At 42.6% G+C, this 27,517-nt stretch overlaps 1 protein-coding gene across 1 annotated transcript in view; it reads right to left on the bottom strand.

The window, feature by feature from the left end:
• Positions 1 to 27,517, bottom strand: part of Khdrbs3 (KH RNA binding domain containing, signal transduction associated 3) — a 173,575-nt gene that overhangs the window by 721 nt on the left and 145,337 nt on the right. Inside the window, exon 8 of the mRNA XM_015486511.2 lies at positions 1,680 to 1,738. Within this exon, the coding sequence (XP_015341997.2) occupies positions 1,680 to 1,738 (59 nt within the window). The remainder of the gene's footprint in view (positions 1 to 1,679; positions 1,739 to 27,517) is intronic.

Below are 27,517 nucleotides of genomic sequence, written 5' to 3'. Positions count from 1 at the left end.
CACTTCTGAGGCACCCATAGAAGCAGCCCCAGGGTCTCACTTTAGGAAAACCACACACACTGGAAAACGACCATCTCACTAGAAAAAAATCACCTGGGAAGGAAAACGGCTTGCACCTGATCTGCCAGCCGCCTCGGCAACCACAACCACAGCTCACAAACCATGCAAGACTCAACTGCCCTTGGCCGAACACGGAGACATCTATGAGTGGGAAATGGAGGGGGTGAGGGTCACTGCAGCTTCTTCTAACAGTGACAATGAAGAGGGAGAACACAGATAATGTGTGAAAACAGAAGGAGAAAAACCGGAGAATGAAATGGGAGCAGGAAGATTGAGGGAGAGAGAGGGAGTCTCGCTCCTCTTTGGCCCTTTCATAGAAAGACTAAAGGAAAGCTGCCCTGGTAGGAAGTAGGCCTCCAGAGGACCGCCTGGGCCCAGAACAGGCCCGACACCCACAAAACCCCACTCACTCGTGGATAACCAAAGACGTTCTATGATCTTTTCTCTTGGAAATAAACACCTGCTCCTCCTCGGGATTCTCAGCAAATTATCTACAGGCCTTTGGCATCAAACAGTTAACTTCCTGCTGCAACACACAGCAATTTAAAAGCCATGTGTCCACAGAGACCAATTTAAGAAGCTGTGAAAGAAAAATGCTTAAAATGACCTCTTCTTTTGATAGGAACATGCAATCAACGTCATTCCCGCTAGCTAACTCGCATCAATTTAAGTAGACAGCAGTCAGCAAGCTAATGTATTTCTCTTAAGTGTTTGTTACAAATAAGAAGGAAAAAAAGGAAAAGAAAGAAAGAAAAAGGAAAAAAAAAGAGGCCCAGATGCGGTCACCACAGCTCTGGGCAGGTGACACAACAAAACCTACTTCAAAAGGAACACTGGAAACGGCTTTTCAGTTACGTTCAGAAAAATGTCATAACATCCATTAGCCAGGATCTTGACTCACCTGCACCGGTATAGCCTTCTCAGAGCTCTGCAGCCGAGAAAGCCCGGCTTCTCTGATCTCTTTGCCCTGCTGCAAAGGCGCTTCTTACTATCATTTTGTTGCTGCCACCGATTCTTTTAATTAAACCTGTCATCTTTCTGCATATTGAGTCTCAGGACAAGAATTCCCCAGCAGCTCTACTAGCTCCCACTGAATTAGAAGGAGTTGAGTAGTTTGCCTACGAGCTTGATAACTCTCATCTCTCCTTCCTGGACCAGTGCTTTTGTAACCTTTAGGAACAACTCCCAGTGGGATTTTTTGAGGCCTTGAACTAGGAATGAATGAAAACATACAGATGGGGTGGGAGAGTTACTTTAGAGATTCAGCCTCAGCGGCTTCATTTCAAGAAGCAAAAGACACTTCCAAAAGACCCACAACACCAAATGTCCACAGTTCAGTTCACTACTCTATTAAACTGGATCAGCACATGGCTATCGACCCTACAGAAATCTAAGCTCAGAATCTGAATTCATGCAACTTTCTGTAAGTCTTTAGTTCTCTTTAAATATTACATTTAAATGCTAAAGGAGCCTCTGAAAATAGATATGCACAGAGGAACTATGAGGAGGCTGTGGTTCCATAGTCAAGACAAGTACGGATTTTCGCCCGGGTTATGATCTCCAAGGTCTTTGATAGCTACCTGCCCTATCTCTATACTGCTACTCTGGCCCTTACTCACCATAGGAATCATAAGTCTCCTCACTGAGTCCGTGTCCATAATCATAGTAATCAGCACCACTGCACAAACAAAAGAAAACACAGTTAGCACAAAATGATTTGGCAGCTTTAAGTCATGTCCAATGAAGTATCCTAAAAACTAATAAAGAGCAGGGCTGAGAAGTCAAAGAAATTCCCCCTGAGATGACAGTCCTAGGACAGAGCTTAGGATTATCAAAGGTCCCTCTCTTAATTCCCCAATTTTAATATCCAATAAAAGTGTTTGGCATTTTAACTATAATATCTGGTCAATCAACACAGAGTGCATGCGAAACCAGAGGTGGTACTTGCCCTGGAAGTGTGGGGGTCTGCAGCAAATAGGCTGCCTGAGTTGTGTGGACAGCTCTGGTCCCCTGTGCTAGGTGCTGTGGGGGTGGGGCAGGCAGCCAGCACCTCTTATCTCCAACAGATGAAAGCTCCAGTTTTTCTTTGACCCTTAGGTTCCTACTCTACAACTTGGTGCTGTGTGAATTGTGGGCACTTCTCTTTGTAAGATATTACAAACAAGGACCAAGATCAAATGTTTCATTTCATCAGTGCTATTACATTATCATCAGAATGGTGGACAAAAGGTGCCTGGTGTCAATGACTACGTGCAGTAGGGCAGCAACATGGCCATGAATCTGCCGTCACACAGGCTGAGGATCTGTTCCAAGTACAGGAAAATCTACATTCTGATCTACGATGTCCTTGAGCTAGCAAGAGGGAGAGAGCCTGTTACCACTGCCATTCTGAATATGCAAAAACACATACACAAAGCTGAAGTACCATAAGCATCTGGGTATCTGAGGAAGAGCTTCCAATCACATCCCCAGGCTCCACTCTTTTCTACTCAGTTTTGTAGGAAAACAATCATTTCTACCATTTCAGCTTCAAAATAACAAGTAAGGAGTATTCACCATGGAAAGTAACCCAGTTGTTTCACACCTGGGACAGCTGGGATAGGAAGATGCACTCCCTGCCGACTTCTCCCTGGGCAGTGTGGGAGCATCCCAGCCCCAGACGACCTTCATCCATCTCACAGCTAGGATATTCCTCCCCTGGAAGGCTGGGCAGCCAGCCCAGGATCTCACGGAGAACAGGATACCAAGTCTACTTGATGACAAACACCCTGACCCTGGGTTGAACCTAACCTGCTGCTGCCTCATGCTTCCTTTCTCAGGTAAATGACTGATTTCCAATTCCAACCACCATGTACCAAGCAAGTGGGGATCAGTCCTCCCACATAATAGTCTTCTGCCAGCAGGACTCTTCTCCTGTCCTCCAGGCTGTCTCCTGCTTGGACTTCAGCCTACTGCTACCTGCAGAGGAGCCTCCCAGTCAGGGCTGGCTGGCGCCCATGACAGCATGCTTTCCCTCTTTCTCATCCCCCAAGCCTGCCACAGGCCCTTCCAGGCATGTGTGGAGGAATGGTGCACAGAGAAGGGGCTCTTCCTCCACTCCAATGTGCCCCGGACAGCTGCTTAGAGAAAGCAGTGCTGGGGCAAGTTCTGAAAGGCCAGGAGGGTTTAGGTGAAGAGAGGCCAAGGAGAAGGAAGGGACAGAGGCAGTGGCCACAAGGGCCGGCTAGGCAGAAGCAATAGTACGCACAGAAAGCAGAGGCTGGAAACAGGCTGAAGTATCTGTGTGTCTGAGTAGTTCTATCAAACAGAGCTAGTAAGTTGACAGAGTGCCTAGTCCTGAATAGTCCTAGTACAGTGTGCTTCCTCCAGGTGCAGAGCACAGGGCACACCTTGTTATCCTGGTTTAACTGCATCCTTACAATTAAGTACACACAACGTAACACACTACAAAGTCCTATTTCTCCCTAACTGAAGCTTGCTGGAATGCGCCGTGTTAAGTGCCACTGGCTCTTTAATACTGCCCAGGCATGGAAGAGTCACCGCTACCACTGATTATCATACTAAATGGCAATGTGCAATTTTTCCACAGAGCCACATGTAGCTACAGAATTTTTTTAAAAAATGGTCTTTGAATTGAGGGTGGCATTCGCAGAAAATTCAGAAGCAAGGAGGGGAGTCTGAGGGGACCTGGACTGCACCACCACGCCCACCGCCTCTAGTGGACAGGCCCTCACTCCATCTACAATCAGGGATTGGTCTGTGTGTGGAAAAATGACAGAGTGAACGAGGACATGAACGTGAGAGTTATCTTTGAGGTCAAACTGCCAGGCCTTGCTGACCAAATAAATATTAGGATGAAAAAGACTTCAAGGCTTTTTATTGCAACAGATGATCAAATACAACGTCCTTAAAGGAGAAAAGAATGATGGGGGACTGTGGGCTCGTAGCAGAATTCATTCATTAACTTCATAAGAACATCTGCTCTCACACACTCAGCCCTGAGGCTTAGGCACACGGCTCCCAAAGCTCGGGAGGGAGCCACTGCCTTGTGCTGGACCTGTGCCGGACAGCATATGGGATGTCCTACTGTCCTCTGCTCTGCCCTGTCACTCTTCCAGAAGTTTCTTCTTTGCTCCTCTGGGGCTCAAATGGGGCTTCTCCTCATGCTCAGAGCAGAAGTCAGAGCCCAACAGTATCGCCTGATTACAGCAACTTGTATCAGTTCTCACTGCCCCAAATCCCTCCTCTCCCTTTCTGTGGTCCTAATTTTCTTTAGGGATAGGAAACACAAGTGAGAAAAAAAGGTCTCACTAAAAAAAGAGCAGATAAAATTTTTCAGACATCTCTAGCAATTAGAGAAATGCCTATCAAAACTACTCTAAGATTTCACCTCACTCCCATCAGAATGGCAATCATCAAGAATACAGGCAACAATAAAGTTGGTGAGGATGTGGGGAAAAAGGCACACTCATACTTTGCTGGTGGGACTGAAAATTGGTGCAAACAGTATGGAAAGCAGTATGGAGATTCCTCAGAAAACTTGGAATGGAACCACTATTTGACCCAGCTATCCCACTCCTTGGGACTTAAAAACAGCATACTACAGGAACACAGCCACATCAATGTCTATAGCAGATCAATCCACAATAACTAGACTATGGAACCAACACAGGCATCCCTCAATAGATGAATGGAAACAGAAAATATAGTATATATACTCAATGGAATATTACTCAGCTTTGAAGAAGAGTGAAATTATGGCATTTGTAAATGGTTAAAGTTGGAGAACATCATGCTAAGTGAAATAAGCCAATCCCACAAAATCAGAGGCCAAATGTTTTCTCTAATATGCAGATGCTAATTGACAATAGGGTAGGGGGTACCAGGGAAGAATAGCATTACCTTACATTAGGTAGGGGAAGTGATGTGAGGGGAGGGGAGGGGATGTGGGGATAGGAAAGAGTAGAATGAAGCAGACATTATGACTGTATGTATATATGTGACTGCATGACCAATATGGTTCTGCAACATGTACATTCAGAAAAAGAAGAAATTATATCCCACCTATGTATGACATATCAAAGTGCATAAATGCATTCTGCTGTCATGTATAACAAAAAATAAATAAAAAAGATAACACAACAACAATATGGTTTTCCTACATAAGACACCATAGCTTTAAACACTAGGATGCTTTTATAGAGTATTTTTCTTGTCCTGAAAACAGAAATTCAGATTCTGTCCAGTCTTTTGATACAATGTTGATGGTAAATATCAGTCAAGACACCTGAGTCGAAGCTCCAGCCTCTGCAGGGCCACCTGGGGAAGGCGGCTCCTGCTCACCAGGTCCTGTGCGTACACATCCAGGTGAGGGGCCATCTAGATGCCCCCACCCTCTAACAGCTCCAGCATCCTGCATGGCTCACCCATAGCATCTGTTACTAAAGTAGTCAAATAACATCTAGTTTTGTTGAAAATAAATTGGCTCATGGTTTTTAGAAACCCAATACTAAATTAAAAAAAGCTTGGTATTATTTCCAAAGGTCAGAATAACATAATGGCACCTCAGGCGAAGAAAACTGATATTCTTGAGAATTTTATCTCTGTTGCAGATTTGAGAATAACCTTTTCATGAAGCTGAAAAGAACTTCCTTTACTAAGTTCTCAATTGTTTAACCTGAAACTACAAATGCACATTATTGAGATCAATAATCAGAAGGGTCTAACAATAACTTGTGGACATAACTAAGCCTCCTTTAATAAATGAAGTAAGCAGTAGTGAACATCTGCATACACTGGAAATTTGCCTGTGAAATGCTTTATCAGAGCTCAGCATAAAAAAGTGGGGGAGGTGAAGCAGGCTTTCCGATGAACAGGAAGATAAAAGGTGGTGTAATTTGGTCTAGCAATGGTTCGGTGATAAGACAATCTTAGTTTTGACAAGTGAAAACTTGAAACTGACATTTGCTATCATTTCACCCAGTTTCTGATTATTTATTGCAAGACTGTCATCAAGCCAAGAAGCTGGGAGCAGCTGAGCCCCATTCTCCCACCTGTCAGTTCCATCTGAATTGCTTTCACAGCATTTCATTTCCTGCACCTCAAATGTCTATTAACCAAAGATGTGTCCTATTTCCCAAGGATAAGCTAAAAACCCAAGCTATGGCAAAGGATAAAAAACTCTAAAAATCTCTCCATTAAAGGATATTACTTATAATAGTATTAATAGGTAACAAAAAGTGAGGCTGAATACTCCTCAACTCTATCAAAAGGGACTGAGGGGCAGCCCCTCCCTCAGGAGGTCAAGGGTGGCCTTCTCTTACATGTGCTATGGCCATACCCCAAGCTTTTCTTCCTCCTTCCACATAGATGACGCGATCAGGGGTCAAGGGAAGCCTGAGGGCTCAGCACGATTCCAGGCTGCAGTGGCTCTTGATTCCATCAACCTGAATTAAGAAACAGCCCTGAGCATTAGAAGATGATGTGTCCCTCTGATCCTCTCCTGCTAGGAGTCAGGTACAAGCTGTAGCACTGGGAATAAGCCCACATCTCCCGAGGCCTTGTCCCTCTATCTAGGGAGGAAGCAGGAAGACCACAAACTGAGCAAGACTCCAAGTAGCATGAAGCCCCTCCTCCCAAGATCACCCCTTCAGAAAGTCAGCAAGAAACTCCTGACAGTTACCTCCATCTACCCAACCTCTTGGCACCTCCCCACCAACTTCTACTTGAAAGCCAGTGGAACCAATCTCACCAGGCACCTCACTTCCATTCATGTCAGTTCAGGAAGCTCCAGACCATAATGTCACTTCACTGCAGCGTGCCTGCAGTTCTCCACATCCCCTGGCTATCCTTATCCTCTGCCCAACTCTGCAACTCCTTCTACCATGCCTCTGAAATTTATGGCTCATTGATGTCCAATCCTTACATTCTGTCTCTGAAATCTTCTTGGTCAATGGAAACTTGATTTACCTCTAGTTACCACTCTTCCTGGCAGCCCTATCTAGGTCTCCGCCTCCCAAACCCAAAGTACCTCGGGGCCTAGAGGAGGGTGAGCAGTCTCCTCACTAAGCCCTCCCCTCCTCCCACCCAGGTACACCACCACCACTTCCAGAGCACCAAGACTTGTGCCTCCGGCGATACCTAACTGTCAATCTGCCAACAGCAGCACCATTCCGAGTCTAGAGGGTTTGGCATATGGCAGACGATCCTTCCGGCAGGCAGGCCTCTTAACCCCATGTTACTCTTCTTGTTCACTGATCTTGCTTCCTGTTTCCATCTGTTCCCATAGTATACCCTAGGATCATATCATCAACAAAAACTTGAATTTTCAGCTTCATATATGTTACTTCCTGTGATTTTTCTTTTAGTTTCTAATATTATTTTGTTCTTTCAAATCCATTGCAATCATCCTTACTCCTCCCCTTAATCTTCCTATCCCTTGTCAAGGTAACCGATCCCTAGTGCTCAGGGCGCAGGACTACTTGGTAATTTTAAGACAGACAGGATGACTCCTTTTGACATGTGGCCTCCAGGACAGTCCAGCACTTGGCTTCCTTTCCTTGTCACTGGCTTCCTGAATCAGTCTATCTGCTCATTCCTCTTCTCCCTGGAGTCGGAGTGTCCCAGAGTTCAGACCCTGGAGCTTTTGCCTTCGTTATTCACAAAACAAATCCCTTGGTGTTGTTGTAACAAATCTTTTGACTTGAAATAAACCTAAACAGCACAAACTCCAAATGTATGGCTTCTGTATTAGGTATTTTTCCTGAGCTTTACATTCATGTTCTAACTGCCTACTTAATATCTCAACTTCTAAGTCTAACAAACAGCTCAAATTTAACAAGGCCAAAATACACTGAGCCTCTGACCTTATCCCTAAGTCTGCTCCACTCAAGTCTTCTTACATTTCAGTTGACAACAAATTTATCTTGTGTGCTGAGGGCACCAAGTTTGTAGTCATCCTTATTACCAGCTGTTATCTTTGCCAGGAACACTTTAACCTGCAAATATATGCACGGCTAACTTCACCTTTCTAACCTGTGTTCCAAAGATGCTATTTCAGCAAGGTCTGCTTGGATGAAACAGTCCCCTACCCTGGTGATCCTGATCCACTGCATGTGCCTCCTTCCAAAGACACCATACATCCGCGTATGATGTGTATTCTCTAAGGGAGGGGTTTGTGTCTGTTGTTTTCACAGATATACCTCAACTCCCTCAGAACAGCCTGGAGTACAACAGACACACTCAGTAAACACTTGTTTAGTACACTGACTGGAATACAACACAATTGTTGAAAAGCTATGCACCTGTCTCAATTTAGAAAAGACAAAATATTAGTGGGCCAAGTTGAACAAGGGGCATCTCCTTCTCCTCCAATTCTCAATGGAGTAAGATGGGAGGGCTGAAAGGCAGTAACTTTTGGAATGCTGCATAGACTTAAAATAAAAAAGCATAATGAAGTCCTGAGCTAAAGTTCCATCATGTGTTCAGCAAATATTTCTGGGTTCTTACTATGTGCAAAAAATACTGTGTTGGAAAGTGCAGATGCAGAAACAAATATGGTGTTGATCTCTGGTATCAAGAATCCACTGAAGGTGTGCAAACACCCTTCAGTAGGACAGATGAAGGCATCAGCACAGAGGCATGCCCAGCACCCAGGTGTGCCTGGGGTCAGAGTCTGATTCTGCTGGGAGGCAGGAAGAAGGTATGAGGGAGGAAGATTTTTAACCAAGGTGACCAGAGTAGTTGAGCAAATGAAAGAGGACGACAGCCATTGAGAGGTAAATGGGTCAGACTGAAAAGTGTCTTGTCGGCTGACACATAGAAGGCACTATTACTATATTAGTTAGTATATTACTAACTCGCCTGACACGTAGAAGGCACTAGTATATAGTTCACAATTATCACATCTTAATAATGCAAACATTTCATATGCAAGCATTTCATTTAACCTGAGGACAATTCTATTAAGTGGACATTATTCCAGCTCCTTTACACACAAGAAAACAAAGCCCTCAGAGGTTTGAGGACTCTCCATAGATGAACTGTTGGGACCAAGGTCATAAGGTCAGGCCTGTTTAACACCCAAACCAGGCTGCCTCCTCACTGGAATGTTAAGGAGTCAGAGGATTATCTTTTGTTTGTTTGTTTGATCCTGGGGATTTAACCCAGGGGTCCTCTACCACTGAGCCATCCCCATCCCTTTTTGAGATGGGGTCTTGCTAAGCCTCCCGAATGGCTGGGATCACAGGGGTGTGGCACCATGTCAGGTGCATTTATCCTCTTGACGAGAAAGCTGGGCAATCTGTTCCCAGCACTGGTCTCCTCTCACCTCCCCTGTCCTCCCCAGTATACCACCGGGTGGGAGATGCACCCACTGTAGTCCCGCCTCTTTTGGCATAAACTAATGCCCTTTCAATGTGACTGATAAACTCTCTTTCTTTAGTTTATGAATTTGTCTTTGCAAAAGTCCTCTCTCCTCCCTTAGTTAGCTTTGTGTTCCTGTTCTAGTAATCTAGTGGCTCCTGTCTGGAGTTCCGGCTCCGCCTTCCCCCTGTTCCTCTGCCCTGTCCCTCCCAGCTCTCCATCCACAGCCACGTATTGACTTCTGAATTCCCAAGTTCCCAACTGGTTGGGCCTTTATAGATGCTCTGTCTTCTCATCCATCTGGAGGATGGCTTCATTTGTAGTCTGTCATTTATTTCTGCTTTTAGAATCTTCTGTGAGATCTGTTCACTTGAGGTATCAATTTTTAAACGCTTTGTAAATTCTAGATATAGATTAATTCTTGCTCATGAGATTCTCATCTGCTTGTCTGTGGATGCTACCCCTTGTTTTAAATGCTTTTTCTGGTGGCTATGGTAAGGGACAGAGCACACCACTGGGTGGGAGATGTTAGTAACATGTCTGTATTTGGGGCTCCTGGTTCCCCCTCGAGGGCGGTGGCCTGTGAGGTTGGCCTTGCGTGGCCACAGCTCTCCTCTGGGCACACTCTGCCTGCACTGCCCCAGAGGCAGCTCTTCACTGGCCAGGAGCAGGACGCCCCGGGGCCATGACACTGGGGTGTGGCCACCTGTGTGAAGCTGTCTTCCCTCAACCGTGGCTGTGGCTGTGGTTGCGGTTGCGGCACCCTCCTCCTGGAGAGGCTTCATCTGATTTTGCTTGCTCATAGATCTGGTTTTACCTGCTTTCCTTTTCTCAGGAATCTTTCACACTTTTCCCTGATACTCCACAAGATTTCAAGGAGGCTGGGTGGAGCATTCTCAGCCCTTTCCTGCAGCTCGTCACCCAGGAGTTCCAGCCTGGCAGTCCGTAGAGGTGGCTGCGCTTCCCAGGCACAGGGAGCAGCCCTCTGTCAGAAGATGCACCTGGGACCTCCACAACTGCAGCAGAGAAGTCAGTGATGGCTTCAGGGCTTCAAAGGACAGGCTGAGTTTTGCCAGGTGCTAAGGCAGTAGGTTGAAGTCAGTGCCCACTGATCATTCCCCAAACCCTGGGGCCCTGAAGGATTTTTCTACACCTGCTCTGCCTGTGCTCTGTGGAACGCCACAGCCTAGATGACAGCACATCTGCTACAGTGGGGTGTACTGAGTACTTTAAGCCCACTCCTGGGACTGAGAGATTCCGTTCAAAGTAGGACTGCTCACAGACAATGCACCTGGTCATCTTAGAGCCTGGGATGGAGGGGTACAAGATGAATGTTTTCATGTCTGCTAACACTACATCCATTCTGCACCCAGGGATCAAGGAGTAATTTCAGCTTTCAAGTCTTATTGTTTAAGAAATTCACTTTATAAGGCTACCGTTCTGCCATAGAGATTTCTCTGATGAATTTGGGCAAAGTAAATTGAAAACCTGAAAAGGAGTCACCATTCTAATGCCATTAGGAACACCTGCGAGGAGGAGGTGACGATATCGACATTTTAATAGGGATGGACGACTTTGAGGGGCTCAAGACTTCAGATGACCACTAACTACAAATGTAAAGAGAACCAGAATGAGAAGAGGGGCCTAGTGAGGCGGCTGAGTTGCTGCCCTCTCGTGACAAGACATAATGGACCAGGAGTAGCTTCTTATGGATAAAAAAGCAAAGGGAATGGTTTCCTGAATTCAGTCCTGGTGAAGATGCTTTGAACACAGCTGAAATGGCAACAAAGGACTTAGGATATCACATAAACTTAATTCATAGAGCAGCAGGAGAGTTTAGGAATATTAATTCCAATTTGGGAAGACATTCTACTATGGTTAGGCCATCAAACAGCATCATGTGATACAGAGCACTCTTTCAAGAAGAATTCAAGTCTTATCACTCAAGAAATCCATTTTGTAAGGCTATGGCTGCCACAGATAAGGTGCTGCTTCTTGTGGATGCAAACTGCATGCTGTCTCATTTGAAGAGACTGCCACAGCTACCCCGCCCCTCAGCCACCACCACCCTGGGCAGCCAGCAGCTTGCACCAGCTGAAAGATTATGACTTACTGATGGTTCAAAATGATTTTTTAGCAATAAAGTATTTTTAATTAAGGAATGTATGTTGCTTTTTTAGGCACGATGCTACTGCACCCTGAATAGAGTACACTATAGTGTAAACATAACTTTTATATGCAACGGGAAACCAAAAGTCTGAGTGATCTGCTTTATTGAAGTATTCATGTTACTGGGATAGTATGGAACTAAATCCACAGTATCTCCAAGGTACGCCTACAACTGGAATATTTAAATATTTTTCTATTTGAAAGGTTTGTACTCCAATCTGGAGATCCCTGTCTTTATTAGGCACAGGCAGGGTGGTCTGAAATTCCAGTTACAGAACTTTCAAACTGGCACTGAGAGCCTGGCTGTAACTGTGAGGTGCCACTTGGTTAGAACACCCATCATACAGGCTGCCAGGGGCAGGGTGGGAGAAGAAAACCTGTAAAATAATTATGCCATGTTTCTTAAGCTATGAAATAAGATTTGGTCAAAGGCATATGTGAAAAGTAGGGTCTAAAACAATAAGGAATTATTTCTACTCTCTACTCAATTAATTAGAAATTAACAAAAATTCTAGTTCACTGCGGGACAGGACATGTAAAGGAATTCTCTGTATTTTCCTCTTTACTTTGCTGTGAATTGAAAATTCTACAAATGCAAAGTCTTTAAAAATTATAACTAAAAATATATCCCTCACTTTTTTCAGAAACAAAATAATTTTGAAATGACAGATGAGAAACACATCCTTTCCTCCTTTCTCATTTATAAATTAGTAACTGAAAAATGATAATGAATATATTTAAATAATTAATAGCCACCTTGTTTTGTAAAACTAAGGAGTATTAAAATCTGAATTTTATTGTAGCATTATTATTAGTTTTCCTGTATAAGTTTCTCTAAGGGAAGTATACTTGCCTCTTAGGTTTTATGATAAGAGAAAGTGTGCACTCACAAATCTCCTAGTACCTGTGGGGGTGGGTTTTGAGGCTCCCACCAGATGCTTGGACTGCGGTTAGTTCCAAACCCTGTGGTATATCCTTTCTAGCTTAACTGACCACCATTATCATGACCTGTGGCCATCTCTCACACAGTTTGGGATGCAGCTGCAAAAGTAACAGGGATCTCTATCTCCGGGACAGTTTCATGGGTAGAAGGCACAGTCTTGCTGGGGTTCAGCAAGCTCAGCAGGTGCATTTCTTTCCTCATTACTTTTGAACTCTCACCTTTTCACTAAAAGGAGATGCTTTATGTCTTCTCTAGGGCATATCCGGCCTTCTCTAGGCAAGCATCACTACTCTCACATTTCAGGGTCATTTTCGGGTACCAAAAGGGTCACTGGGACACAAGGAGAGAGGATCTGATAACAGAGACAGCCACAAAGTGACACCAGCATGGACAGTGTGGAGGCACCAGGCAAAGGTGCCGGAGGAGACAGGGCTGCATGGCTGTCCCACACACAGCAGTGCACAATTTGAAATGCATAAATCGTTCTTTTATGCATTTTTTCATTCAAAATTTTCAGAGCATGGCTGATAGCAGGTAACTAAAAATACATAAAGACAAACTGTGTACACACACAAGCACACATATGTACATAGGCACACATATTATACCTCATGACTCTGAAGTAGATCTTATAATTCCCACTTCACAAATGAGAAAAGAGCGACCAGCCAGCACTCCCTGGCAGTGAGCTTCCTAACACCCAGGGAAAGGGAAGCACAGTCCGCTCTGCTCCACACGCCCTGTGGGGCTCTGGTGACAATGGCATGTGCTCTGCACCAGATATGCCTCATCCTCCGCGACACAGCACCTCGAGGCTCCCCATCTTATGGAGGCCACCTCTTAGCAGCCTGAGTCCCGAAACACATGTGCCCCTGCTGCCCAAATCAGTGTCTGCCTACTGCTACCTGATCACAGCTGCAAGATCTCACCATTATGTTGCCTTTCCCGGGTCTCATTCGAGACCTTTTCAAAACCTTCCCCAAAGCCGTCATCTGGGTAGGTGTGCTGCAGTATGACATCAGAAGCCTGGCGGAGGTGGTGGTGGTGGGGGGACAGGAGGACACAGTGCTCTATGGGGGATAGCACCTGCTCTCACAGCACTTCCAGGACCCAAGTGCAGATACTGCATGGGCTCATGTGGTCCAGGCATTCCAAAGGGCCTATTTCAGCCAGTCCTCTGCCCCCTGGCACTTCAAACAGATGACTCTCCTTTCACATGCCATCTGTTTCAAATGGCTGTGGGAGGATCAGGTAAGACTATATAGGAAAGCATTTTATGAACAGAATCAATTATGATTATAGACACCCAGTAGAGCTAATGATTAAGAGCCTGGGATTTGGATTAAAGGTCAATTAGTTTGGAGTCCTCTTCTTCCCTTTTAAAGCAGTGTAATTTGGGTTGGCAGTTAAATCTTGAGTTCCATCTTCCAGAAGTGTCTCAGATATAAGTGGTGATCAATAAAAAAAGTAAAAGAAGAAATAAACAAATGAAGTATGCGGCTTATAGTTACTGCTTGATGAGTAATTCCTGTAGCTATGTCTTATGAGATAGGGTGATGAGGAATGAGTGATAATTCAATGAGTTCACATACACATAACACTTTCATTGGCCTGCCTTTTAATGCAAAATAAAAGATGGTTATTATTCTCAACTCAATTGTTAGTATTTTGCAAAACCCAATTTTAGATGTTAACAATCACTTCGTCCATAAAGTGTTTTAAATGTGGACACAGGTTGGCCAGAGAATTGGAGACTCATTGGCCTTTTACAATTCTTCTTTTCCTCCCTACTATAAATTGCTTCTAAATTTTACCTCAATGACAAAGTGCAGAACTTACTGGTACTTTGCTTCATTGAAGGGAAGAAATTCATCTTGAGAGGTCATGTGGCCCATCTGCTGGCCTTCAGGCTACACTCTCTTGAGTTCAGGGTCACGTGGAACTTGGGAGATTTAATACATTACGTGACAGTTATCCACTCTCTCTCATGAGTCATGTATTATGCTAAGTATTCCACACAAATTATCATTCATACTTAAAACAAATGTGCAATGTAGCTATTACATCTATTTATAAACAGGTTGAAAAACTCCTTTCTACCACATAAGAAGAGAGAAACTCTCTCCTCTTACATTATCTTTTGTGAGATGATCATGGCAGGAACTTACCCACCCCCTCTTCATTCAATACTGTTCAACTGGTATTTGTAAAGTACCTACAAGGTGGCCTTGGGAGTGTGGTCTTTGTGATGAAACATGATGGGTCTTGTGTGCAAGTCAGCCCAGAGGAACCAGCGAATGGAATATGATGGTGCTGAGGACCTGGAATTCACGGAACCTAGAAGCGGGCTGCCTAGATCCGTTTTAGGGGACACGGAAAGGTTTCTTGGAGGAAGAGAAGTCTAAAATGACAACTAAAAGAAAAACCAAGGTGAAAAAGAAAAGCACTCAGTCTGATGTGACAAAAAGAAATTAGCTAATAAGAGACAGAAAATGATTCTAAAGACGGCCGTGGAGTGAGGACAAAAGCCGACTCACTCTGACTTCCTACCAGAGATTCTTTCCACCTACCTCCTTTTCACTATCATCTAATTTAACAATCTGTAGCTATAATCTCAGACTAAGAAGAGATATGTCTGGGCAGTTTTCAAAAAGCCATATAATTCAGGAGGACAAAAGGAGATCATTGGAACTAATATATCTCATAATCAGGATCTAAGGAAAAAAATCAGAGAAACTTCTGAAGTTGGGAATGTTCTCCTGCTTATGTGGGTGTATACATGTGGGTGTATGTGCATGTAAAGATGCTGAACTATTTGTTTCAAAGAGCTGTGAATATCTTTCCTGTATGTACATTATATTTTAGTAAAATAAAAAAAAAAAGCGACAACAACCCTATTTTGTATGTAACAGGGGAGAACAAGCAACAGGCATTTGTTGCCTATTTAACAGGCACTTTCTCCTCCTTCCTACCAACAGATCCCTGACAAAATGGGGAGGGGTGCCAGTGATGACACGTTGATCCAGAACACTCTGTTTCTTAGCCCGTTTTGCAGACTAGGTAGTCAATGAGACATAGGAAAATTAAGGAGTGAACTTCCAGGAAATCTCCTAGCAGAAGATCAGGCATGGAGGAGGTGCGGCTTTCCACTCTTCCTCTTCCCTCCAACCTGAACTCCAACTCAGCCAGGAGAGCACTAGCCAGTGTGACTGAGATGAGCCTGAACAGAGAAGGGCAGGAGAGGCCGGGACCCTAAGATCCACCCAGAGTCGTCACACTGGCCCAGAGCTGCTTATAATGCTGCAGAAAGGCTTCTGACTTGACTGATTTTAGGTTAACTCAGCATTTAACCCAGTCCTAAAAGACAAGATACTGCACTGTGAGCTAAGGGTACTGGGTATCACTGTATTTTTCTGATGGAGACCTCTAACCATGCTTCCTTATTGGAACAAAAAATAGCTGTCCTGCTACTACTTCCCATCAAAAGGTTGCAATGGTTCTACATAATTGAAAAAAAAAAAAAAACTATGCATTTTTATTAGATTCTGAGAAAACCCAGAGTAAACAGAAAGGAACGTTGTATTTACAAAAACCTCCCTAGTGCACAATGTGCCTTTCTTCTTCCTCCAGTCACATGGTCACCCGTGCAAAGCAGTCTTGGGGATGCTCTGCGTGTGGGCTTCACAGTGCCTGTCATGGTGTGGCCTGTGCTGCACACACCTGCCACGCCTACCTCCCTCCCTCGTACACTCAACCTTCACCTAAGCAGGCTTCCCCATCTCACCGTGACCATCTGAGAAGACAGACGGGACAGAATTAGCAGTCACAGGCAGCAGGCCTTGGAGCCAAGCACACCTCAGCACATACTCTGCGCTACCTTAGGCAAAGCTGAGTCCATGTTCTCGTCTGCAAAACTGTTTTAAAATGACATCTTTCTTAGGACTGCTGTCAGGCTTCAGTGAAACGGTGTGCTACATCTGCATATCCAGCTTGTATTCAAGAACAGCTATTGATGATGGCATTAAGAGTAGAGGTCCCCAGCAGGCTCATTTGATGCCACCCATTCCATTCTGCCAACATTCAGTATTGCCTAAAGAGTAAGGGCTCCCATTAGTGGCACTCGCCTAGCAAAATACAGCGAGAGCTTCCTTGTGTTTACACAGTACTCTGCAATTTCACAGAATCCCAGGAAGGTGGGCAACATTCTGTCTACTCCATCAATTAAACAAGGTTTCACAGGGGTAACTGGCTTCTCAAGGTCACCCAACAAATAACAGAGCTGGGATTTAAGTCCAGACCTGGCTTTTGGTTCAAGCATCATTATTTCTTCTGTGATTGTCTGTTAATTTCAATAATAAATCAATTTCTCAGAAACCCTATCCTAAATAAGATTTCTTATATGGAAAGATATCCACTGATTATAACTGATTTTTTCTGGCAAAGGATGATTTCATTGTCACTAGACACCACAATTAAGTTTACCAAGAATTTCTTGCACAAAGCATTGACACTGCATATTAGAATTTTCAGTTGGGACAATGAGAAGATGTGATGGCACAGACGGGTCTTGTGGAAAGTCCTAAAGTTGGGAAAGGGACGGAGGAGGCTTGGATGTTGTTCTGAATGAGTTTCAGGAGAAATAAATACAACTCAAGTCCAAAAAGTATGAAAACATTTTGGGGGAGAGAAGGTCAAGCTTAACTGAGCCTGTGTACTTGTCTGTCTGGTTTGTTTCCCGAGTCCAACTGAGCTGGGTGCCGAGGAACCTAAGCTTGCCACGCTGGAGTCTCTGGCTCTTCCAATAGCACCAGAAATGATCTGTTGGTGTTTTATGAGCTGTTTTGCAGCATTTCATCGACTCACTCATTAATCTTGAATTTGGTTTTATAGCCAATCCTTCCGTCTGCTATACTGAAGTACCTTTTGGAGGAGATTTATGATAAATACATGCATTTGATATTTGGTTTCAAGGTCATATTAAGAGATCATTGATTGTGATCTATAATATTTACATATGTGAAATAAGTCTGGAAGAAAGCCTCATGAATTTTTTATTTTTTTTAAAGAGACTGTCAGGATCCTCATAAGAAAAATTTAGGCAAGCAAATACTTTTCAGTGTTTCTGTGGAATCTTGTGGCAAACTAACTTGTTCCAATTTGCATATCTAATTATTCAGACCCACTCTTCAAATACACAGAATTAAAATAATTTTAACTTGACTACCCGTAGCATTGTATCTAAATTCCTCAAGAAATCCAGACAAGAATATCTACGGATATGAAGTAAAGCTCTGCCTCTCCATATTTACTAAGCATCTTCTGAGCTCTCTATCTGTCAGCACTGGGCCAGGCGTGGTGAACAGATTTGAAGGAGATGGACATCTATCAAAGACTCACTTCAATATAAAAATGCAGTGGTGAAGGGAAATTGTTTGGCATTATGAAACCATGATCATACAGGAAAAAATCGTTTTGGCTGCATTATGGAGAAGTGATAGGGAAGACTCAAGTGGAAGCAGGGTAGGCAGCCAGTGGGCTCCTGGGGCTCAGAGCAGGATGGCGTGAGCGTCGACTGGCATGTGGTCCCAGGTACGGAGAGCACATTGGTTTATAAGAAGCAGACATTTGTGTGGACCTCTTGGGCATGGTGTTTAGGCCCACCACAAAAATGGCCTCTGCTGATCCTTCTCTAGACACTGCTTGCACCTTCTTCTGAAGCATGCCAGGGTGATGACGTCTGTCACGTCAAGCCCTCCACAGGAACACTGCACACGCTGTCTGTGCCTCCTTCTGGTTTCTGGTTTGCCTGGTAAAATGGTCACTATCATTTGATAGTTTATCTATCTATATTAGAAGTACCACAGTGTCTGCATAACTGAGTTCTGTTAACCCTGGAAAGCAGCAGAGTATCCCCATTTTGCTCTTCTTTATTAAGATTGTGTTGGATATTCTAGGTCCTCTGAATTTCCAAATATTTCAGAACCAGCTTGTCATTTTCTAATCAACAATAACAGTACCACCACCATCAAAAAGCAGGCTGAAATCTGATTGGAAATATGATTTTACAGATAATTCAGCGGGAGAACTGATGTTTTAACAATATTGAATCTTCTAATCCAAAAACATGGGCTGTCTCCACTTAGTTGCCACACTGTTTTCCATATGCAATGTCTTAACAGTTGTCCGTCCAGAGGAGCTGCACTTTTTTTGTTAAAATTATCCCTAGCAATCTTTATATTTTGTGAGTGGGATGTAAAACAGTATATCCACTTTGGAAAACAGCTGGGCACTTCTTAAAAAAGGGAAATTCAAGTTTACCATTTGATCCAGCAATTCAAATTCCTAGTCATCTACAGGCATGTCCACACAGAGGCGTGCACAGACATTCACAGCAGCATTATGCAGTAAAAGCTAAGAAGCAGAGACAAGCCCGGTGCCCACTGTCCAAAAGTGGTACACCCCAAACAGAGTCACGCAGCAGTGCAGGCTCCGTGCTGCCGAGGGAATGAGCCCCAACGACCAGGCCAAATGGGACGCACCTCAAGCAAAAGACCCAAAGGTGTCCAGAAGAGGAGACTTCCAGAAACAAAGGGGGCTAAGCCTTGCTTAGGGCAGTGGCTAGGAAAAGGGAGCCAACAGGAGGGATGAAATGTCCCCAAAGGAAATCATGTAAGTCGCACAACTCTGTCATTCACTAAAGGTCCCTAAAGATTTAATTTAAATGAATTTTATGGTATTTAAAAAAAAAAATCCTTAAGTACTTTATGTCTTTTAATGCTATTTTCATGAACTCTTTCAAAGATTTTCTTCCAGGTATTAATTGCTAAAATATAGAAAAAACTGACTTTCATACTGACTGTGTATTTAGTGACTGTTAACTTGTTGCAGTAATTTTTCAGTAGATCCTTTAGGATTTTTTTTTTTTTTTTTTGAGGTGGGACCTTTTTTTGTTGTTGTTCTTTTCGGGACACATGACATTAGACTGTATTTGACATATTATATATACATGAAGTGTGAGTATTCCATTAGGATCCCATTCTTATGGTGAATTCTCAGTTCTGGGAACATAAGCACAGGGTCTCCTGCCCCCTTCTCTGCCTGTGCCTCTGGCTTCATCCTGCTCACCTTGCTGCACTGATTGTGTTTCTCAGAGTGATGCTTAACGTAGGTGGTACGGGCAAAGACTGCCTGCTCCCACTCCTAGCAGAAAGGCGCTCAATGCTTTAGGCAAGTACGATACAAGCTGGACGTTTTTCATAGTTTCTGTATTTTCTTGTAGCTGCCTTTTATCAAGTGGAGAAAAACTGCCCTATTAATCAGTTTGCTCAGATTTCTGATTGTTAATCTACATTGCTTTATCAAATGTTTTTCTCCTTCAAATGAGCATGTGATTACTTAATGTGGTGAACTGCATTAACTTTCTTGTAATGTAAACCTTTCATTAATGAGGCAAACTGTACCTGATAATGATGACTTATACTTGTCACACGTCACTGCATTGGATCTGATACTTTGGTGGAGTTCTGTGTCTGTGGCTGTCAGAGATACTGCTCTGGAGGTCTATGGCTGTCTCCTGGCCACATCTGGGTCGTGACGGCCCTGTCAAGGAGTCAGGGAGTGTCTCCCTCCTCTCTTTCATCAAGGACGGTGTGATGCTGCCGGCAGCCACCAACAAAGACGTCCGACCTGCAGTTTTCTTCAGCCAAAGGAGTCTTCTTTCTACTTCCACTTCATCCTGGATGTTAAATTGCGCAGGTTTTCCATTCCTTCTCCTGAAGGTTTTCATGAACAACTGAACAATGCCTTTAAAGGAACTAACTGACGTCTTCTCAGTTGACAGTTACACAGGCACAGAGATGTTCACAGCATTCTCTGTCACATCTACTTGGAAGAGGTATCTGCAGTGATGCTGACACTGATAATCTGAACGTTTTATTTTTTTTTGATTAGTCTTATTCAATTTATCAATTATAATTGTGTGTTAAAATGAATCATGTGTTAAAATGAATTTTGCTTTAATGAATTTCTTTCCTGTTACTTTTCTATTTCATTAACTTCTAGTCCTATCTTTATTATCTTGTTTCTGCTACTGACTGGCTTAACTTGATCTGCCGTGGAACTTAAGATGGAAAAGCAGACTCATGATCGTATGTCTCCCTCTTTCCCACTGAATGCTGAAATTTCCCTTCTAAGCACTGCGTGGCTGTATCCTACAGAGTCAGACATTTGTTCTTACACCACCACTCAGTAAGCAAAATACTTCCTAACTTTCCTTGAGATTAATTGTTTGACACATGGATCATTTAATAGTGCATTCCTTAAACATGAGATTTTCTACAAGTATCACTAATTTCAAATTTAGTCTGATGTAGTCAAAGATCATAGTCTGATTATTATTATTATTATGTGAAGTCTGTTCATTTCTTTAGTTTTTATCTAATAGTTTTTTCCTGTTCTAGGATGTCCAAGGACACCACAGAGCTGATGGGAGCTCTGGAGGAAGACTTTAGAGAATGCAGCCCGTCCCTCAGAATACATCAGCAGAATGTCACCAAGGGGAAGTGCCAGTGCCGAGGTAAGCCTGCCCCGGCTGAGGTTCTGCTTGTCAGCCTTCTCCCCTGCAGAGATGTTTGCTTTTTCCTCTTTAAAATACTATATTCCTTGAAAAGAGAAATGCGCCAATTCCTCAAAGTGAGAAAAATTCAAAATAATTTCTCCAGCTGGGTGTGGGGCACATACCTGTGATCTCAGAAAGTCGGGAGGCTGAGACAGGAGGATCACAAGTTTGAGGCAAGATTCAGCCACTTAATGAGGCCCTAAGTAACTTAAAAAATAAAAAAAAAAATAAAAACTCAGTAACAAAGTACTCCTGGGTTCAATCCCCAGTAACCCTCCAAAAAAATTTATGCAGGATACTCCTTGAGGGAATAAATACATTATTTGGAATTCTTCTGCATGAGAGATTTGTCAGAACCCCTCTAATTATTTACTGAAGTGTTTATCTTTATCAGAATTTCATGGATATCTGTTTTGTAAACTGCATTATAATCAATAGGCCAGAATCTCCAAAAGACAGAAACCCCAAGTACCATAATCCCAAATGTTGAAATCCTAAAAGATTAAAATCTCCAATGTCTGAATTCTCCCAAAGTCTAAAAAGTCTTAAGGATCAAAATCCCAAATCTACAATTGTGGAAAAAAAATTGAAAGTATTCTTTAAAAGACACTTATTTGCATTTTTATAGGAGGATATGAGAAACAAATAAAAATTGACAAACACTGGGTTTACAGGAAGACAGGTGATGAGAACACACATATTTTTTGCAACACTCAACTACATTAACACTTGCATGGGTGTAATACGCATTAGCAGGTGAACCATAACCAGAATGAATAGGTAAAAAGCAAAATGTTGACACATCTCTCCATCGTTAGTAACACAGTTGGTAACAGAGCCTTATAACTGCAGTTACAGGTGGAGTACAAAGGGCACCCTAAGTCCCTCAAAAAGATGGAATAAAATGTGTGACGGGCCATCGCTGCAAATGCAGCTGCCCGAAATTCCACAAGTACAAACTACAAAAAGGACATCTCTTCGTTTTTGGAGGAGGTTTCCATGTTTTTATGTACGCCCACGGCACTCGCTCATGAAGGCAGCGCTGTTGCAGTGCACTTTCACAGAGCATGTTTGCAAACAGTGCAGAGAATGAATGAGAACTCTCTGAAAGTCCTTGTGGGATGGAAATGACGTGGAGATGAAGCACAGAGCACAGTGAGTTGCACGATCTAATGCTGACAACTCAAAACAGTGGGAAAAAGTAAAAAACAAAACTCTGTGGAGGAAAAAAAACATATGAAACGGTATCACAGGGATGGAGTATGGGTGCTGCACAGAGTGGGTCCCAGTATGGGTTTCATGGCCAGTAAGTATTTTTGAGGTACTGCATCATGATGAGTATTATTGGTTTTTTCTTTTTCTTTGAGGGCATGGCTTTCTTCAGAGAATACATTCATATTCTTTTTCTAGGTGGCATGCTCCTTTTGAAATTCTTCTAAAATTCAAACTGAACTGACACGAGCTCTTCCCACCTTCTGTGCTGAGCTTCTGGCCCAAATGCAGTCCCGTGCAGGCCTCAGTGTGTTGGGAACAATGCGAGACACTGCTGCGTGTTTCTCATTCCACTGTGCACATCACCAACTTGTCCACATAGAAACTGCAAGGGCTTCCTCAGCCAATACAGCTCCTGGAACTTCATCAGCTAGAACGTCAGTGCAGACAGATGATGACTCTCTGCTGAAAGCCCTGGGCTGAATGGACAAAACAGACTTAACTGGTAACAACTTGACACTCATTTTTAGATCGATCACAAACCTAATTCTAAATTCATCATTATAGTTTGGAGATTCAATTGAAACCCATTTTTTGGGGGAAAGTCCAGTAAATCTTCAAATAAACATTTACAGGGTATTTTTTCCAGTCATTAATATATAAGTAAGAGAACAAGTTCTAGGATTTTCAGAACCAACAAGTATGTGGTTTATATAATCTGGCAGTTATGAAACGATATATCACGAGTGCTGAGGGTGAAGCATGGGAAATAACAGTGAAGCACAGAAGTTTTTCTATGTTGTAGCAAATATGAAAAGTCTGTGCTCTCAGACAGCCAGATCTCTAGCCAGGGTTAGTTCACCACCTAATGAGGAACCTACCTCAGCAAGTGTCGGTTTCGGAAGGTCTCCCAGCTGGGCTGAATTCCTATTATTCTCTCATCAAGCTCAGTGCTACCAACACACAACTGAATCAAACGGCCCCTGTCCTCCAAACAGAAAATGCTGGCCATTTCTACCCCTCTTACCCAGTCTTTCAATGGGAACGCAGTTGGTGGAATTCAGTTTCCAGGACTTTATCATTCAGGACTGTGCTTTTGTTGTGACGGTAACACTTGGGATCATGGTGCTCTGGACTGGTACTGATGATCAAGAACCGCTGCTGCTGTTGCTCCGGAGTTCTAGTTGTGGCCACTGGGAGCTTTAGGTTGGCTCGATGCGGAGGTGACATGCTGTCAGCATTTGTTTCTTTCCTTAGCACTGATCTCTGCCACCAGGAGAGGCCTCAGGCTCATCTGGTCCATTCCCGACTCCCTGGGACCAGCCACCCTTTACTGACAGCAGGGTCAGAGGCCGCAGCCTGGGCTCCGGGTGCTTCCTTGTTATTTTGATCCTCAGATATTTGCTGAGACTCGTTTTCCTGCCCACTCGTTACCCATGTGATGAACACTCGACACACACTCCACTCTTCTTGAGTGCAGAGGTCTACTGCCATTAGGTCAAGGGACTCCTGGTGCCTTTCAACATCTCTATGCTTATGGTTTGTTATTTTATTTTCTCTGCTCACTTGTTGATCACTTCTATCAACCTCTGACAGAGAGGTCTTAAAATCAACTATCACTGTGAATTTGTCTATATTGCATTTTTTGCTCTTCCTCTTACTCAACTTTGTGGCTTGTTATAAGTACATACACATTTTATCAATCTGGTTTTAGTTACTAGTAACACAATGCCACAGCCTGGGAGAGGGATAAATAAAGTTTATTTTGGCTCACAATTCTTTCCAAAACGAGGGGATACCACTGGATGGCATATGCCACGGCACCCAGCCAAGTATCTATCTTCTAAATAACACGTAGTTAGATGGTTCTTTCCTTTTATTCAGTTTGACAGAATCTGCTTTTCAATTTTGGTTTTTACTCCACTGATTACTGATACATTTTTATCCAAGTCTACTGTCTTAAAATTAGATCTCTAAAGCTCTAAACTGCTCTGTCTTGTTCTATTTCCCTTTCTGTTCTTATTTTTTGCTGAGAGTAAGCTGAATAATTTTTTAGAATTTTATTTTTTATTTAATTTTTTTTTTCAGTGCTGGGAATCAAACCCAGAGCCTCATGCACATCAAGCAAGGACTCAACCCCTGAGCCACATTCCCAGCTAGTATTTTATTTTTGTCTATTCTATTGACTTTTTTTTAGTTATTCTCTATTTTTTTTCAGAGTTTACTCTAAAAGTTACAATGTGTACCTTTAACTTATTCTAACTTTAATACATGTTTATTATTCTTATTTTTTGCTACTGAGGATTGAAGCCAGGGGCAGTCTTTCACTGGGCTAAATCCCTAACCCTTTTCATTTTTGGTTTTGAGACAGGGTCTCACTAAGTTGCCTAGGTTGGCACTGAACTTGTGATCCCCCTGCCTCTGCCTCCAGGGTTGCCAGGAATTCAGCCATGTGCCCTGCACCCAGCTTGTCTTCAATGCACGTTTAAATGCTACACAAACACGCAAGAATTCTCAACAGTATGCTGTCACTTACTCCATCTCTACTGCCTTACCCGGCCTTCCTCTTCCACATAAATCACTATCAATTTTACTTTCAACAGATAATAGTCTGTAGAGGTTGAAATATAAATAAATGCATATGAGCACTTCCTAAAAAGGTCTCATGTCTTCTGTCCTTACTTCACCAGGTGTTCTTCACCTGGGACGAGCCTCCACCTTGTATCACTCCCTGGCACAGCAGGGCAGCTGGATGTGTACTTCCTTTCAACCTTTGATTCATTTTCTTCTTTGAAAGATGTTTTTTCCACATAAAATTCTAAGATGACAAGTGTTTCTTTCATCACTTTAAAGATAACGTTCCAGTGTCTCCTGGCCTCAATGCTCTGAGACAGAGGCCCAATGTCCTTCTTATTACCCTTCTGCATGGAGCACCTCTGCTTCCATTAGGTGCTCTCAGGGTTCTCCTTCTAGGTGTTTTTCTTTTAAAGCAGTTGGCATATGTTGGGCCTCGGTATATATATATATGTATATATATATATTTTTTTGTATTCGTTCTGTTTAGGAATCTGAGATTTGTGAATTTGTTTTAATTTTGGAAAATGGTCATGTATTTCTTCTATTCCAAGATTTCTCCCTTCTTACCATGGGACTTCAACGACACAAGCTATGACTATTTTATATTGTCTCAAGGTGCTCACACACAGTGTTCCCTTTTCTCTTGTTGTATCTCTTTGGATAATTTCTGTTTGTCCGTTTTTTTCATTACTTCCTCTACTGCACACAATCTGCTAAGAAGTCCATATGCAATAATTATTCATCTCTGATATTATAATTTGTTAACCTCTAGCACTTGGCTCTTTTAAATTCATTTTTTATTAAACATTACAGTTATACATAGTAGTTGGGTTCATTTTGACAAAACCACACGTGTGGAATTTGAGTCCCATCCCCATTTCTTCTCCTTATTCTGATTTCTCTATCCATCTTCCTTTCACTCATTTATTTTTGAATGGTAATTTCCACATATTCATAAAATTCCCTGCAGTATATTCATATATGCATATTAAATGACTTCGTTGAATTCATTCCATATCTTCTCCTCTCTCCAGTCCCTCTTCCTTTTTCTTGGTCTCCTCCTACTATACTGGATCTTCCCTAACTTTGTGGTATCTGATCCCCCCATTCTTTCCCTTATTTTGGTCTAGCTTCCACATATGAGAAAAAACATTCAGCCCTTGATTTTCTAAGTCTGATTTGTTTTACACAGCATTATGTTCTCCATTTCTATCCATTTACTACAAATGCCATAATTTCATTCTTCTTCATAGCTGAATAAAACTCCATTGTGCGTACATACCACATTTTCTGAATCTTTTCACCTATTGGTGGCATTGGGGCTGATTCCAGAACTTGGTTATGGTGAATCATGCTGCCATAAACATTAAAGTGGCTGTATCACTACATAATGCTGATTTTCACTATTTGGATAAATACCAAGGAGCTGGGTCATATGATGGGTGGCTCCATTCCTAGCTTTGTGAGTAATCTCCATACCACTTTCCAAAGTGGTTTTACTAATTTGCAGTTCAACAAATAATGTATGAATCCACCTTGTCACCCACATCCTATTATTAGTTGTGTTCTTAATAACTGCCATTCTAACTGGAGTAAAATAAAATCTCAGTGTTGTTTTGATTTGCATTCTTCTGTTGCCAGAGATGTCAACTGTTTTTTCATGAATTTGTTGGCCATTTGTGTTTCTTCTTTTGAGAAATGTCTGTTTAGTTCTTATTGATTGGATTTTTTGGTGTTTTTTGAGAGTTTTATACATTTTGGATATTAATTCCCTGCCAGAGGAGCAGGTGGCAAAGATTTCTCCCTTCTGTAGGCTCTCTTTCATGCTCTTGGCCACTTCCTCTGTGGTATGGGTTTTAATTTGATGGCATCCACTTCTTGATGCTTGACTTTTCTTGAGCTTCTGAAGTCTTGCTGAGGAAGCTGGTGCCTGCCCCAAGATGATGATGCGTTCACCCTACATTTTCTCCTGGCAACCCCAGGTTTCTGTTCTAATTACTAAGTCTTTGGTCATTTTATGTGTCATTTGTGCTGTGTTGAGAGAGAGAGGGATATAATTTCTTTCTTTGACTTATGGATTTCCAGTTTTCCCAACAACATCTTCTCTCCAACATATATTTTTGACTTTTGTCACCTATTAGGTTCATTTTTCAGAATTTCCATCTCAGCAATACTCCCATTTGTTCAGTCTGCCATTGTGTAATATCTTTGAACATATCCATTATATCAGTTTTTAAATTCTTGCTTGGAAATTCCAGTACCTAGGCTACCTCTATCTGGTTCTTTTACTCTTTTCAATTTTTAAAAAAATATTTTGGTACCAGGTATTGAGCCCTCATCCTCAGTCCTTTTTATTTTTTATTTTGAGATGGGATCTCACTAACTTGCTTAGGGCCTCATTAAGTTGCTGGCACTGGCTTTGAACTTGTGATCCTCCTGCCTCAGCCTCCCAAGCTGCAGGGATTACAAGTGGCAGCACCATGCCTAGATGTCTGGTTCAACTGATTATTTTCTCAATTGACTATTACATTTTCTTATCTCATAATTTTTATTGAATATCAAGTATCTTATGAAAA

The sequence above is a fragment of the Marmota marmota genome, unplaced genomic scaffold, assembly GCF_001458135.2.
Source record: "Marmota marmota marmota unplaced genomic scaffold, marMar, whole genome shotgun sequence".
Classification (NCBI taxonomy): Eukaryota; Metazoa; Chordata; class Mammalia; order Rodentia; family Sciuridae; genus Marmota; species Marmota marmota.
Note: the sequence above shows the minus strand (reverse complement) of the source record. Positions and strands in the feature narration are given on the sequence as shown.